At 49.5% G+C, this 15,032-nt stretch overlaps 2 protein-coding genes across 2 annotated transcripts in view; one reads left to right on the top strand and one right to left on the bottom strand.

The window, feature by feature from the left end:
- Positions 1-189: 189 nt before the first annotated feature.
- Positions 190-14,570, bottom strand: Get1 (guided entry of tail-anchored proteins factor 1). The gene is made up of 5 exons (XM_032900369.1): positions 14,388-14,570; positions 5,883-6,048; positions 4,937-5,004; positions 3,524-3,638; positions 190-2,054 (listed from the first exon to the last, which is right to left on the bottom strand). The coding sequence occupies exons 1-5, from the start codon at positions 14,487-14,489 to the stop codon at positions 1,981-1,983; spliced, it is 525 nt and encodes a 174-aa protein (XP_032756260.1). The 5' UTR covers positions 14,490-14,570; the 3' UTR covers positions 190-1,980.
- LOC116898343 overlaps positions 14,527-15,032 on the top strand; it is a 22,999-nt gene continuing 22,493 nt past the window's right edge. Inside the window, exon 1 of the mRNA XM_032899665.1 lies at positions 14,527-14,677. Coding sequence (XP_032755556.1) covers positions 14,527-14,677 — 151 coding nt within the window. The remainder of the gene's footprint in view (positions 14,678-15,032) is intronic.

The raw sequence follows: 15,032 nt of genomic DNA on the forward strand, positions 1-15,032 counted from the left end.
TTTAAATTAAAAAAAATAAAGATTCTGTTTTTTCAGATGTTTCCTTTTATAAAAAATTTTAAAGGCTTTAAATGCATATACACCAACATTCATAAACATGGACCATCTTGGAGAACCCTAAGAAGCAGGTAACAGTGGAGCCTGGGAAACTGCCAAGGCGGGAGGGGACAGAAACAAGCTTCCCACGACACCTAGTCCCTTTTTAACTCAATGTTTATTACCCATTTTTAAACAAATACAATTTGGGGGTAAAACACACCGATGCCCCCTACTTGGTGTTACATACACTGCACACATGGGAACATAACACACGTTACACATGTAGAAGTGTTGACATCCATGTTATACACACACAGGAACACTAACAGTCGCTTGTTCCTTCAGATCGGCTGAAATGATGAGTTCTGTGAGAGGCATCTGGTCTGGGCACCCTTTCAGTGGTGAAAGCCAGATGCTGACCCTGGCTACCTAAATAACATGGGCAAAAAGCACCGCCTCAGACTGCAGCTCACTACCACACACCCTCCCCACACCAAGGGCTGGGTCCCTGGAGGGAACCCAGATGCTGCAGCCAACCTCCTCAGGTCCTGAACTAATCTTGTGTAGACCAAGTGCTTCCTTAGGGTGAGCATGCTGGAGCTAGTGGGCAGGTTCTGGCTATGCTGGCTGTGCCTACTGCTGTATCCCATTCGTGCCCATTACAAGTACAGCCAAGTAACCTTGGTACCACGTGGGTCTATCCGCAGCATCTGGTGAGTGTAAATCAGTGGACTGCTCTGGTGGCACTCAGCCTACAACCAACCCCAGGGCCATGCACTTCACAGTACATGCATTCACAGTACAGTCAAAGTAACAAAGAGCTACTTAGGAGGTCTTAGATTAGGAAACGCAGGAATATAAATACGATCCTTCGAAACCCAGTGCATGCCTTTAATCCCGGCAGCTCTGAGGCAGAGGCAAGAGGGCTTCTGTAAATTCCAGGTCATCCTGGTCTACATTGTAATTCCAGGGCAGCCAGAGCTGTGCAGACATGCAGTGCTGGCAGGTGGATTTTCCATGCTATGCTTCCCTAGAGGCAATCCCACAGCTTGCAGCCCAGACTACTCCTGCAGTATGGCTACTGGCACAGTCACGCTCGCACTGGAAACACTGTAAGTAGCAAAAGTGCTTCAAAACCACCTGGTGCAGCACACACCTGTAATCCTGCCATCTCAGAGACAGAGGCAGGTGGACCTCTGAGGGTTCGAGACAAGCCTGGTCTACACAGAGGACTTCAGGACAGCCACAGCTACACTGAGAGACCTTGTCTCAAAAAAGCAAAACAAAAACAACAGACTTGGCAGAATTCTTCATGAGTCTGGAGTCTCAGATGAACTGGATCAGACCGCACCTTGCTTAACCCTATTCCACTCTACACAGCACAAACGCCCAATGCTTTAAAGACAGACTTCATTGAAATGCTTTAAATAAAATATACGTAGGCTCGTGAACACATGTAGGAGCAACTATGAAAAATTAACAAGTTTAGACAAACGTCGATACTTTTCACACACTGAAGTGTGGCATTTCAACAGGGTACAAGCAGAGTGACATCCACTAGTATGTGTCACTCTCAGTAACTGTGAGATAAAAAGGAGGTTTAGTAGTGGTACAAAAGTGTGGGTTTTTCTAAAATTAAAAACAGCACTATCGGAGCTGTTACAAGTGTGACTTTCACTGGTGGAACAAGCACCAGCAGTTGCCACGTGGTGGTTCCCAGTCGGTAAGGATCCAGAGTTACGTCAGACAGTGCGGGAATGCCGTACATAACTGGTCTTTCTGGCTCAATGGCGAGTATAGGAAATCCTAACTTCAACAAGAATCCCAGGTGACACACAAAAGCAATCATACTCCAAAACACAAAAACAACAATCTGTAGCCTTGTGCGCAATCCGCTCTTCACCTAACAGAATCCTCGGTAAAGGCTGTGGCGGCCTCCCCTCAGCTGAAAGGGTGGAGAATGATAGCCACGACTTTGTTGCAGACTAAAATCCAGCAGGTGACTCCGATTCCACCTGAAAAGAAAGAAAGAAGCCCGGGTCAGGCACAGCAGGCAAGGCTTTGTACCGTCCACCCACAGGGAGGAGACGCCCAGGTCCCCGGGGCAAGAGAAGGAGCTCCTCAGACGGGCCACGCTGTGCATTCCATCAGCAGGCTGGAAGAATGCCCTGTACCACTATTCCCTCTTCAGTTCTCAAAAGAGCACTATAAATAAATTCGTGTTTTCTGAGGCCTAAAGTGAAGACAGCCCTACTCTCCCTGCCCAGGCTGGAAGGCCAGCCCTCAGCAGCATGCTGCCAACAGTGGCTGCTGCTCAGGCCTGAGCCCGACAGTGGGGAGGGCAGGGGAGGGCGAGAACAGCACAGTTAAACCGTAGGTCCTCGAAACTGCTCCCTTTCAGTGACGTGTTTCCCTACAGTATGAACAATATTCACCACACATCAGAACCCATGACTGGCAAGAATATGCAGGTTGTTTTATAGCTTTTACAGTGTAGTCTATGAAGGCCTTGAGGCTGCAGCAATGCATCTTCCTCTTCCTCCTCGGGCTGGGATTACAGGCCTGTGCTGCCGCATCCAGCAGTATTACTTCTATCGCAAAGATCAGGACCCATGAAAAGCGTCCTCAGAGGAAAATCCAGAGGACAAGCAGCTACTGCAATGGAGTGCTGTGACCTGCAAGCATGGACGCCAATCCATACACTGAAGACCTACCCTGGGCACAGCAGTAGGCCAGGCCTCTGAGAGACTGAGATCACAGGGCAGCCTTAGAAGCCTACAAGGTGCAGTCTGACCTTCCTCCTTCTACCCAAGGACCCTTGAAAGGGTGCCATTTATGAACCACAAAACAGGTCCTAGTGATACCCAGTCTGTCTGTGTGTTTAAGCCGTGCACTGGGGTATTTTACTGGAGCAGCCTGAAAATAAGACACGAAAGAGTGGGCTCAGATCGTCAAAGGAAGCGGAGTGTAAGAAAGGTTAGAAGAAAGAGACCATGACAGTGAGGGCTTATCTGTGACTAGATGGGTTTGGTAGGGAGGGAGATCCGCCCGCTTGCCTCCCAAGTGCTAGACTGAAAGCATGCCAACTGGCATGGTCTTTAAAAACAGTTCCTATGTTGCCAGTACTGGGAGGGCAGAAGTCAGATGTCTGTGGGCTTGAGGCCAGTCAGAGCCACACTGTGAGACCCTGTCTCAAGAGCCCCTGACCCGGAAAAGTATTCCTACATCTGCTCACTCTTCAGTGACATGAACAACCGTTTACATCCAAAGGAACTTTCAACACTCAAAAGCAGCAGCCGAGGGCAGCAAGCTACTCAGAGAGGGCGCCACAGGGAGGAGACGTGGCCTCTGGGTGTCAGGGCTGTAAGCAGCTTCTCCAGACCACAGAAGGCTGGGAGAAGAGGTGCAGCTTGCTGAGGGTCAGTGAGGATGAAGTCGCCAGGTCATCTAATGTCCCGCCACCGTATTTCCGGGAAACAATTACCTGCTACTCGAGTAGGAAAGGCCACCAGCCGGTCTAGCGGGGTGATCCACTTGCTGGGCACCACAGCCACAGGGACAGAGTAATACTTCCAGATGAGTGAGATCATCAACGCTGCCTGCAAGAAGCCTGTGGTGAGTGGAGGCCTCAGTCCTTGCAGTAACACAGATGTCGCACACCCACTATTTAAGAGAGCTGAGTCTGCCCCAGTCTCTGCGTAGCTGAACTACATGGCAGCACAAAGGCGGCCAGGACTCCACAATCCCTCTGTCAACCCAATCAGCTCCAAGCTGGTGAAAACCAGTGTTGCACTCCTTGTCCTTTCCCAGGAGCGCCGTCTGTGGTCCTCGACACTCTGCTGAAATGCTCAGGGGACAGGACAGGATGCCTGAGTCTCTCTCTGTGGATGAGTCTCTGTGGGGTACCCTCCAGAAGGCAAAGAACACGAACCCCCAGGTAAGAATGCCAGGCTCAAGTAATGAGAAAAATGAGGGAGAGTGGGGAATGAGAGAGATGGCTGGCTCTGCTTTTAAGAGTACTGCCTGCTCTTCCAGAAGATTCAGGTTCAATTCCCAGCACCCACTGGGTGACTCACATCTCAACTCCAGTCCCAGGAAATCTAATATCCTCTTCTGACCCCTAAGGACAACAGGCACATATTTGATGTACAAACATTTATGCAAGCAAAACACCTGTATACAGAAATGAGTAAATTTAGAAAAGAAAAGAAAGACCAGTGTCAAGTCAGTGCACACCTTTAATCCCAGCACTGGGGAGGTAGAAGCAGGCTGAGATTTAAGCCAGCCTGGTCTACAGAGCTAGTTCAGGATAGCCAGCACTACACAAAGAAACCTTGTCTTGAAAGAGAGAGAGAGAGAGAGAGAGAGAGAGAGAGAGAGAGAGGCTGAGGGGAGGGAGAGAGAGAGAGAGAGAGAGAGAGAGGGGAATAAATCTGTCTGCTGGTTTCCCCCTGGAGGCTGTAAGCACCACCTTACACTACCTGGGAGCACGGAGCACCAGCTTCAGGGTAAGGCGAGGCAACAGCTCTGAAGTCATGTCTCTGGCTGGGAAACTTTTTTATTTTCAGTCTTAGGACTCTGGAGCTGGGGAGTGGATAAATGGCTCAGGAGATAAAGAACTTGCCATCCCACAGAGGCTGTGTCTCAGCGCCCATAGCAGGCCCTAAGCAAACTGACTAGATTACAGGTGGCAAGTTTTATACTTAAGTGAGAGACCCTGCCTTGGGATAAAAGACGGAGAGTAATCAAGAAAAACACCACAGCCAACTCTGGCCTCTGTACACATGTGCACACGTGTGCATAAGCACACACAGGAAAATGCCTACACACATGTGCACATACGTAAGCAGACAAAGGGAAAAGAACCACAGCTGTGCAGAGACCAGGCAACACTCACTTGTAGTACGTAGAAAGCAACACTTATAAACCACTTGATCTTGGCCAACTGAGCTGTCCGTGCCTTCACTGAAAAGCAAAAACAAAAACGAGGAGAAGCACAAATTAGTCCTGCAAACCTGAGAACACACCTAAGCACTGGAAATGTCCATGCCTTATTAAACACTTTCTAATCATTAGTAATCAACATACTTAGAAATATCAACCAGGACACCAGACAATGTGTAAGTGTGATAACCTCTTAACTCTGCTGCCAATTTACAAAATGTAAAGTTGGACACCATGCTGTTATTTAAGTAGAAGCCTACTCAGACTGCATCCTCAAGTCACTGCAAGCCCCTCAGAGACCCTCCTCCCAACACACTTGCCGCTCATCAGCAGGACTCAACACCTCCCCATTTTCCAACCTATGCCATCTCTGAGCCTCCAGCAGGAGCACAGCTCTCCCAGGCTGCTACACCTGTTCTACATAGCCCGCTCCACCTTACACAGTCCAGCAGGGGCTTTCAGGACATACTGCTCCCCAGAGGTCTTACTGTGTAGCCCTGAGAGACGGACAGACAGACACTATGAAGCCCTGGCTAGTGAGCTGCCTTACTCTGCCACAGAACACAGGGACCCAAGTGTGCACTGTCCTTCACCTGCACAGGAGCTGCCCCTTGCCATCTACACACTGTGTGCAGGCCCCTGAGAGTGCCAAGTACCCTGAGGACCCACTGTGTGCTCCTTGTCTGGATTTCCCTCAGCAAAGGGCCAACCTCAAAACTGAAAATCTACAGAGGACGGATTGGCTCTGAAGAAAAGTCTACAATGATTTCTGGATCTAGAAAGCAAAGAGTTTACCAGCAAATAAGAAGTAACACATGTACCTCAAATCCACACACAAAGTCAGCCCCCCGTCCCCACCCCACCCCCGCCACTGCCACCAGTGGCTGCGAGACAAGTACCGTGAGTTTTGAGTTTGTCCGTCATTTTGTTGATTTTCCTCTCCAGCCTGGCGTATCTGGCAAACTCATCCATCATGTTGACGGTGGACAGCTCCTGCTTCATGCTCTGGATCTCTGCTCTCATCTGTGACTCCTGCTCTGCATCCTTCTGCAGCACCCTGGAAATCTGCAGGGAGGAGGCGGGCGGGCATCAGTGTCCTTCCTCAGGACAGACAGACACTTTTCTCTATGTTCCCGACAATACAGGCTTGAATCCAAGACCGGCCTTTGAACGCCCTGGCAACTGTGGCCACCAGGTGGCGCCCACCAGCTATCGGCTTGTCAGGGTCCCAGGACTAGGCGATCACTGGAAGGTGGGATGCAGAAAGGTTCAGGCCGGGCCAGTGGCCGCAATCAATCAATCAGAGACCTGCCTCACCAACAAATGGAAGCACTACCCCAATGGATGAGCAGGAACACAGCACCTTCCAGGACGGTCCAAACACTGCACAGCTGGAAAGAGCCCTCTTCTCGTAGAGGGAACCAAAGAAGGCCTTCCAACTGGACATCAGTGACATTTGTCACCAAGATTATAGCCAAGACCTTTGCTCACGCACCAAAGTACAACACAGCAGAGGGCTGTCAACTTACCTTCCAGGATCCAGGGGAAAAACTGCTCTTTTGTATACTGTATGCCTACCTCCTGAATGTGTGTGTTTGCCCAAACTTTAAAAGAACAGCTCTGTTGGTTTTAAAGATGAAAAATGGCAGTGTGTAAAGTTTAGCTGGCCCACAGCAATGGCACCACACCCAGCTCAGACAACCCCCTACTAGCCACAAAGTAAGGCAACTTCAGTTACAGCCAGAGCCAAACCCTTGACCCCAGCAGTGATGGTACACACACAGTCCAGGCACACAGCTGAGACCCCATGAACCCACACGTTAAAGACCCTAGGCTGGGGCCAGCACTGTGAGTCACCATGGCAGCAACACAGTAGACAAGGAACAGGGTTTGCAAACCTGCCTCTCTCTATTGCCCACTGTTCTCCACTCAAGGGAGAGTTACTCCAGCCTGGTCCAGCCTGGTCCACCCTGGAATAAAAAAAAATAGGAATGGACCAAAGTCTCTAATGGTCACAGGGACAGAAACCTCAGTGGTTAAGAATGCTTGTCTTTAGAGGATTAAGGTACAGTGTGCCACATGATAGTTCACGACCATCTGTAACTCCAGTTCTAGGGGATCCAACACCCTCTTCTGAATCCACGGGCACCAGGCATGCAGGTGGTACACAGACCCATACATGCAGGCCAAACATCATTCACATAAAAAACCATTTTAAAGGCCAAAATAATTTTAAAAACTCACAAAGCTATCATTCAAAATCAGAGAACCAACGCCCCTCCCCCTCCACACCCCTCACTGCCTGGAATTGGCCCTGCCCCTTGCCAGCTGTAGCGTTCAGGAGGGCTACTCAGGCCAGTATTGGAGACCCTGCCCTGGTGGTGTGGGTGCAGGAGAGCTGGCGGGCCGACCAACTCAGCTATCCCCAAGGCCCAGATCCAGGACTTTGAGATGGCCCACCCTAACATCTACTCCATCTATGAACTTTGGGAACATGTGAAGGGGCTGGTCCTGCAAACCCAAAGCTGCAGGGTCTCCACGACACAGAGCAAACAGGATGTCCAAGAAGAGCCCTGGTGAGGATCCAACATTAGTGTAGCAGAAGCCAGAGGCCTCAAACCAGACCAGTGACTCACTGCAACAAACATTTACAGTGCTCGCTGGACAAAGATGTGTGAACAAAGGGTATACTGTGGGACAACTACAATTGCCAGGACAAGATATTTTGATTTTTTTTTCTTTTGTGGGGGTTGCAAGGGCAGAAGGCAGATATATGAAGGGACAGGGAAATGAATGGGATTGGGGTACATGATGTGAAAATCACAATCAGTAAAGTTTTGAAAAATTCTGAGGGGCTGGAGAGATGGCTCAGCAGGTAAGAGCACTGGCTGCTCTTCCAGAGGTCCTGGGTTCTATTCTTAGCACCACATGGAAGCTCACAACTGTCTGTAACTCCAGTTCCAGGGAATCTGACACACGCAGACATACATGCAGGCAAACACCAGTGCACACTAAAAACATACATAAATACAAAAGCTTTACATTTAAAAACATCAGGGATAGGGCTGGAGAGATGGTCAGCGGTTAAGAGCCCCGACTGCTCTTCCAGAGGTCCTGAGTTCAATTCCCAGCAACCACATGGTGGCTCACAACCATCTGTAAAGAGATCCGATGCCCTCTTCTGGTGTGTCTGAAGACAGCGACAGTGTACTTATATATAATAAATGAATAAATCTTAAAAAAAAAAAAAAAAAATCAGGGACCCTATAAAGGATGCTTAAACCTAAACAGGAAGGGGTTGGGGATTTAGCTCAGTGGTAGAGCACTTGCCTAGCAAGCGCAAGGTCCTGGGTTTGGTCCCAGCTCGAAAAAAAAAAAAAAAAAAAAAAAAAAAAAAAAAAAAACCTGGGGTTGGGGATTTAGCTCAGTGGTAGAGCACTTGCCTAGCAAGTGCAAGGCCCTGGGTTTGGTCCCCAGCTCCGAAAAAAAAGAAAAAGAAAAAAAAAATAGGGTTCTACTCCCCCCACCCACCCCCAGGAGCAAGACCTGTGGTCACAAGCAGCAGATCCTGAGGGGGAAGGGGGGAGAAGGACAAGGTAGAAACAGCCAGAGATGGAAACCTCACGTAGAGAGAACGCTCTCAGGAGCCAGGCTTCAGTGAGACAGCTTGCTTAATTGGGAGAACAACGGCTATTACTAAACCCTTAGGGCGTGTGCAGGGGTCTTCTGGGAGAGTGCACATCACTGGCTGGGGCCAGGGTGCTGTGGATGCCTCATGCATAGGGAGGAACTTCAGACATTGCTGGACATAACCTTATAAGGAGACGAAGACCATTGTGCTTGCTGGGCTCCGTGACCTCCTCTGAGGGGCAGAGGGTACGAGCAGATCTTACTCCTACTCAGGAGTCTGGACACGCCACAACCCCAGGCTTGCTCCAGGCTGGCTCCCCATGGCTCCCCAGCTCCCGGCCACACCCCAGGCCCCACAGAAACAGGGAGGAAGCTAGGCCTGGAGATGCTCCTGTCACCCCATCATTTGGGAAGCTGCAGCAGGAGAGGTCCAAAGCCAGCCAACTGCAACCCAACATGATGGGCGCAGTGGGTACATCTCGGAAGAAAGGCAGATGATTCAAACCCACAAAGGCCCTGGGGACAGAATCACTCACAATCTGAGGCACTAAGTTCATGAAATTTTTACCCAGATGACTCAGGCAAACGAGCAAAATGACAAGAGCTCGGCTTCCTTCTTCCCGCACTGTGCTCCGGCCTGCAGTGCTTCAGTCCTGTTTGGACAGGACACACTCTGCCGACAGATAAGCTTGTCCAGGACTGAACTTGTGGTCATGTCGCCACTGCCAACCCAGGAGCCAACAGGTCTGAGAGCTATTGGCATGACGTGCACAGTCCGGCTCCTCCCTCCTGGGATTCCTCAGGCAAGCTCAAAAATGACCAACCCAGGTCACCAGCATGAAGAGATCGAAACCCAAACACAGAAACCTGCACAGGCTCTCAACTAGTACCAGGGTCATCTGGCACAACTCCCTGTGAGGGGCCAACCTCCTCCGGAAATGCTTGTTCCTTGCTTGTGCACCCTGCAGGGCCCTGTCAGTCAAGCATTCTACCCATCACCCAGAACACACCTCTCCCTCCAGGCCCCAGGAGTTATCCTGTTGGGTTGCTAAGTCATCGTAACACTTGGAAGCCGTATAAAATCCTGTCCCAACCAGGCATGGTGGTGCACACCTTTAATCCCATTTAATCTCATAAATAAGAGGCAGGCAATCTCTGAGTCTGAGGCCAGCCTGGTCTAGAGAGTTGTGCTTCCAGATAGCCAAGAAACCTTGTCAAAAATACAACATACATACATACATACATACATACATACATACATACTCCCAAGGAAGGACTTTGCTAAGAGTATGGTCTGTGGAAAGTGAGAACCCAATTAAGGCTTGGAGCAAAAAGCAAAGGGGAAACTTCAAAACTGCTGAACTACTTCGCAGAGGGGAAGTAGGCTACACCAGCCAGGCCCCAGACGTGTATACATGGCAACTGCCGGGATCTGTCAGGAACTTGGCACGGACACCTGCACACTGCAAGTCTAAGACCCTCACCCTGTGCCAGCCATGCCAGTACTGGGAATTCATCTGTACGTGTCAGTTCAGGGACACCCGAGCAGTGTACTCCCCATGTATGAGCACACGTTGTGTCCAATGCCTCCTTCTCCTAAGACAACAATGGATCCCTAACTTTATAAATTAGATAGTCTCAACTATGTACATTATGACCAACCTAAAGGAAAGGACCCTCAGAAAAAGTCCATCCAGGCCAACCACAGGCACCAGACAGAGCCATCTAGGGAAGGCTATGGCAAGCAAGTTTTCTGGAGATGGTCCGCCATTTTTGCATGGCTGCAATGGATGCACTCTGAGAGGCAGAATCCCAGGATTGCTTCTCTCTGCTGATCTGCCTTTCCTGTCACTAGGACATAGCCTATCCCTGGGCTGCAGCCCGCCCTGCCGGGCAGATTTCCTGCAGACCAACATGAACACACACTTCATGTAGTGATGCTGTTTAGAAGAACTGATGATTTCATAATTCCTGATCATGATTTTATAGGACTCCTAAATTGATACAAGTGAACTCAAGCCCCCTCTAGAATAAAAGCTGCAGACAGAGCTCTGTAAACCTTCATGTGTCACGGGCTAACTGAACAAGGAAAAGAAAGCAGACCTGGAACAAATGTATAATCAAGGAAAACATCCTTCAGGGTTAGGAACGAAGCTGCTATCTGGTAACTGAAGGTCATAAACTGGGGAATGGGCAATTGCTGTAGGTGCAGGGACAGAAAATAAATGATGGACTAGTTTATCTACGCAAGACTTCCAAATAGTAAGACATGAGACAGATGGTCTGTCTCTTGACAAAATCGTGCTGACTTACAACATAAAAACTATTGCTTTAGGGGTTGGGGATTTAGCTCAGTGGTAGAGCGCTTGCCTAGCAAACGCAAGGCCCTGGGTTCGGTCCCCAGCTCCAAAAAAGAAAAAGAAAAAAGAAAAAAAAAAACAAAACTATTGCTTTAAACTCACAATAAACCTGTAGGCTGGTAACACATAATAATGAATACTGACTCGGGTACGAGCCTTAATGGAAAGACATGTAAGCAATCTGCTGTAACTCCTTAAGCCTTATCAATCTATGGCATGAACTATTACTTTAAACTTACTGTGAACCTATGGAATGTAAAAGTGTTTCAAAAACCACATAATCAAATATCCTGAGAAGGCATAAAAACTAAGAATAATAATCAAACAGTTGTGTCACCCTATTCTGCTTCATCCAGTGTACGTGTGCCTGTGTGTGTGCCTGACTTTCTTTTCCTTCCTCTCTTGCTCACAAAGAGTTAATGAATTCAGAACCCCTGGCCTGGCCATCTAGAAGCCCAGTAACTAAGTTTCTTTTCTTAATATCCTGCAGCTATCACCAGGAGTTAACTGCCAGAAGCCATCAGCTTTTGGCCTCAGAACAGCAAGAGAATTAAATAGCCAAGAGTCAACAGCTTTTGGCCCCCACTGACAATGCTGCTCACTGCCTTCCTCAGTCTACCTGGGTGCCCAGCGGTCGGCCCAGATGGCCTCCCAGCACCTCACCTCTCTTTCTGCTGCACTGAGGGTGTGCACTCCTCCTGACTGCACCAATGCTCAGGAACACAGTGCAGAAGGCGACACTCTGCAGCCTCAACCCAACCTTCTTGTCATTGATTTGTCATTGCTGGTCCTTCAAATCAGAGGCTTGCTGGGGAGGGGTGCTCTAAGCATTGTGGGGAGGTATTCTGGCCTCCTTACAGTCCCAAAGGCTCCCTCGCTGGAAACCCAGCAACCAGGCAAACTGGATCTCTTATTCATCTTCCCTGTTCTAAACACGAATTTCGGACAGGCTCCTCTCCCCGATGGTAAAAAGCATGCATTGTTTTTCTGAACCCAGCCACCCCAAGTGTCACTGCCAAAGGGTTTTTAGTTCAGTGGGTTCAAGACAGAGGCTACACATCCTTCAGGAACAGCACAGGTCTTGATCTAGGCCCAGGCCAAGTCCTGGCACTTCCTCCAAGCAATGATGGCTGTGTACAGAGAGCAAACACTCGCACATGTGAATCTGCGGTGCCCATACTTTGTGACAAGGGACTAATACGGAACACACACATCTGGTAAACACGTACTGGAGGGCCCTGAGTTGATGACAGGATCTGTATGTCCTCCTGACCTGCTAGCTACTGGAAACTCATGACCAATTCCGTGAGGACAGTCCAACGCAGCCTCCCTGAACATCTGAGTTCCGCTTCCTTAGCTCCACTGTGAGGTGAAAGGGAAGGATGGGAAACGGGACAGAAGAAGGTGGAACCCCCAAGGCAGGGATCTGGCTCAGTGGTTAAAGCTCCTGCTGTACAAACATGAGGAACCACCTGAGAGGAGGAGCCAGGGTGCCTGCAGCAAGCTAGCCCTGTCAGTGTACTCTGGGTTTTACTGAATGACCCTGCCTCAATGAATAAGGCATAAGAGTGGCCAAGGACTGTCCTTGAGACCAACTGACCTCACTCTTACACACACACACACACACACACACACACACACACACACACACACACACACACGATGAAAAAAAACTACACAAGAAACCAGGATGAAGGCCAAGTACAGATGGCTCAGTGGTTAAGAGCACTGACTATTCTTCCAGAGGTCCTGAGTTCAAATCCCAGCAACCACAAGGTAGTTCACAACCATCTGTAATGAGGTCTGATGCCCTCCTGGTGAGTCTGAAGACAGCTACAGTGCACTTATATATAATAAATGTAAAAAAAAAGAAAAAAGAAAAAAAGAAACTAGGATGAGAGCACATAACCACAAGGGGTTCCTATCCAGACACACAAGGAACTTTCACCACAGAAACAGGGATGGAGGACTAGATGCTTCTCCAGAAAGACAGGTGATGAGGGTACCACGTTCAGTCTCTCCTACCAACTGCCCACAACACAGATGGGTGCTGCGATCCCAAATGTGGGCTCGCCTGCTAGGTGTTCCCCATTCTGCAGACAGTGTCAAATCCCACAGGTGGTGGGCTCCGACACAAATCACACAGGTCAGCTACAAGTTCCCCCTGACCCCTCTTCTGGTTCCACCAATTTGCTACATCAGCTCACAAAACTCAGAGAAACATTCTTGCTCACTGGTTTACTGCGAGCATGTTTTCCAAGGCTGTAGGTACAGGCTAGAGAGATGTCTTGGGGATTAAACATACTTGCTGCCCTTTCAGAAGACCCAGGTTCAGTTCCCAGCAGCTCACATCATCTGTTAATCAGTTCCAGAGAACGTGACTGACTGACTTTTCTGGCCTCCTCACATGGCGCACATACGTACACTCAGGAACACAAATACACACACACACACACACACACACACACACACATAAAATAATAAATCTTTAATGGTGACAGATTAAGGAGGCTGGAGAGATAGCTCAGTGGTCAAGAGCTCAGTGGTCCCTGCACTCACATGGTGGCTTACAACTGTCAACTGTCAGTGACTTCAGTGCCAGGGAACCGGATGCTGCTTCTGGACTCAAAAGCACTGCACACTTGTGATGTGCTTACATGCATGCAGGCAAAACTCTCACATTAAAAGTAGTTTTTAAAAAAGATTTAAACAAGACAGAGAAAACATGCAGGCAAGCCAGGAAGGGCACTGGGTGTGGGACCATCCATCCCTAGTTAGAAGCCCCCCAACCCCTCTCCTGGTACACAGAAAAATCTTTATTCACCTTCCTGCATGCAGTCCTTTGGGGAATTATACAGGCATGAGTGAAATATGGAAAGTCATGTAGAAATATGTTGGGCTGGAGATGGTTCAGTGAGTGAGAGCACTAGATACTGTTGTAGAGGGCCTGGGTTCTGTTCCCAGCAACTACATAGCAGGTAACTAAGGTCTGTAACCCTGATTCCAGAGAATCCAGCGCTCTCTTCTGGACTCTGCTGGCAATGAAAGCACATGATGCGCATATATACACGCAAGCAAAACACCCAAAAACAAACAGAAACTTGAGTGAGCAAAAACGATATGGCCTGCATAGATTGCTCTGTCGTGCTCCTTGTTCTAGAGCAGAAGGGGGCTCCCTGCAGCCGGGGATCAGTCGCTCCAGGCCTAGGCACCGATGAGGATGCTTGGCCCGTGCTGCTCCTCTGCCGGGAAGTGTGGCTTGGGATCTCCCACCCCCCAAAGCGCAGTAAGTGCAGCTGGTTGCAACCTCGTGATCTGTGAGAAGCTCAGAGCCATCTGGAGGAAGAGAGCTTACAGTAATGGACCGCGCAAGGCCCTGCGCTCGGCCGGTCTCCGCCCCCCGCAACTACTTACAAACGAGGACAAGGTCGGCAGAAGGATGCGCAGCACATTGCACCCGAACACGAAGCTCAGCACCAGCAACCACGCCCAGCGATCTGTCTCGGACGCGCTCATTCTGGATCCCAGGCACCTGCACCGCTACAGCAGCGCCATGGAGACCGCGCCTCCGCGCTCGCCTACGCCTGCGCACTGCAGCCCTGCTACGCTACGACAGCGCCTGGGAGACAGCGTCGTCAACTGCGCCTGCGCCGGCGCACTGCGACTACGGCAACACCGCAAGGACCCAGCACCCAGTGCCCGCGGTGCGCGCTCGCTACACCTCCTCTAGGGGGCGGCACGGGGTGTTACTTAGCACCCAGCTTCGCCTTTCGCCTTCCGGGCTTCCGTAGCCGGTTGATACCTATCCCACTCCTGGAGGCTTAACAACTTTTAGCGAACTGTGATTGATTGTAGTAACCGATAACTACTTACATTCTTACTGAGTTAACTAACACACCTTTATTCTTAAACAAATTTATTTTAGAATAAGCCTCTGCGTGAACAGAAAATTACTTTATCGTAGCAGGTAAATAAAAATGTTTTTTAACCCGTTGTCGCATGTAAAATGGCTCGCCTACATTTTAAAACTAAGCACTAATAAACACGAGCAATGTAGAA

The sequence above is a fragment of the Rattus rattus genome, chromosome 4, assembly GCF_011064425.1.
Source record: "Rattus rattus isolate New Zealand chromosome 4, Rrattus_CSIRO_v1, whole genome shotgun sequence".
NCBI classification, from domain to species: Eukaryota; Metazoa; Chordata; class Mammalia; order Rodentia; family Muridae; genus Rattus; species Rattus rattus.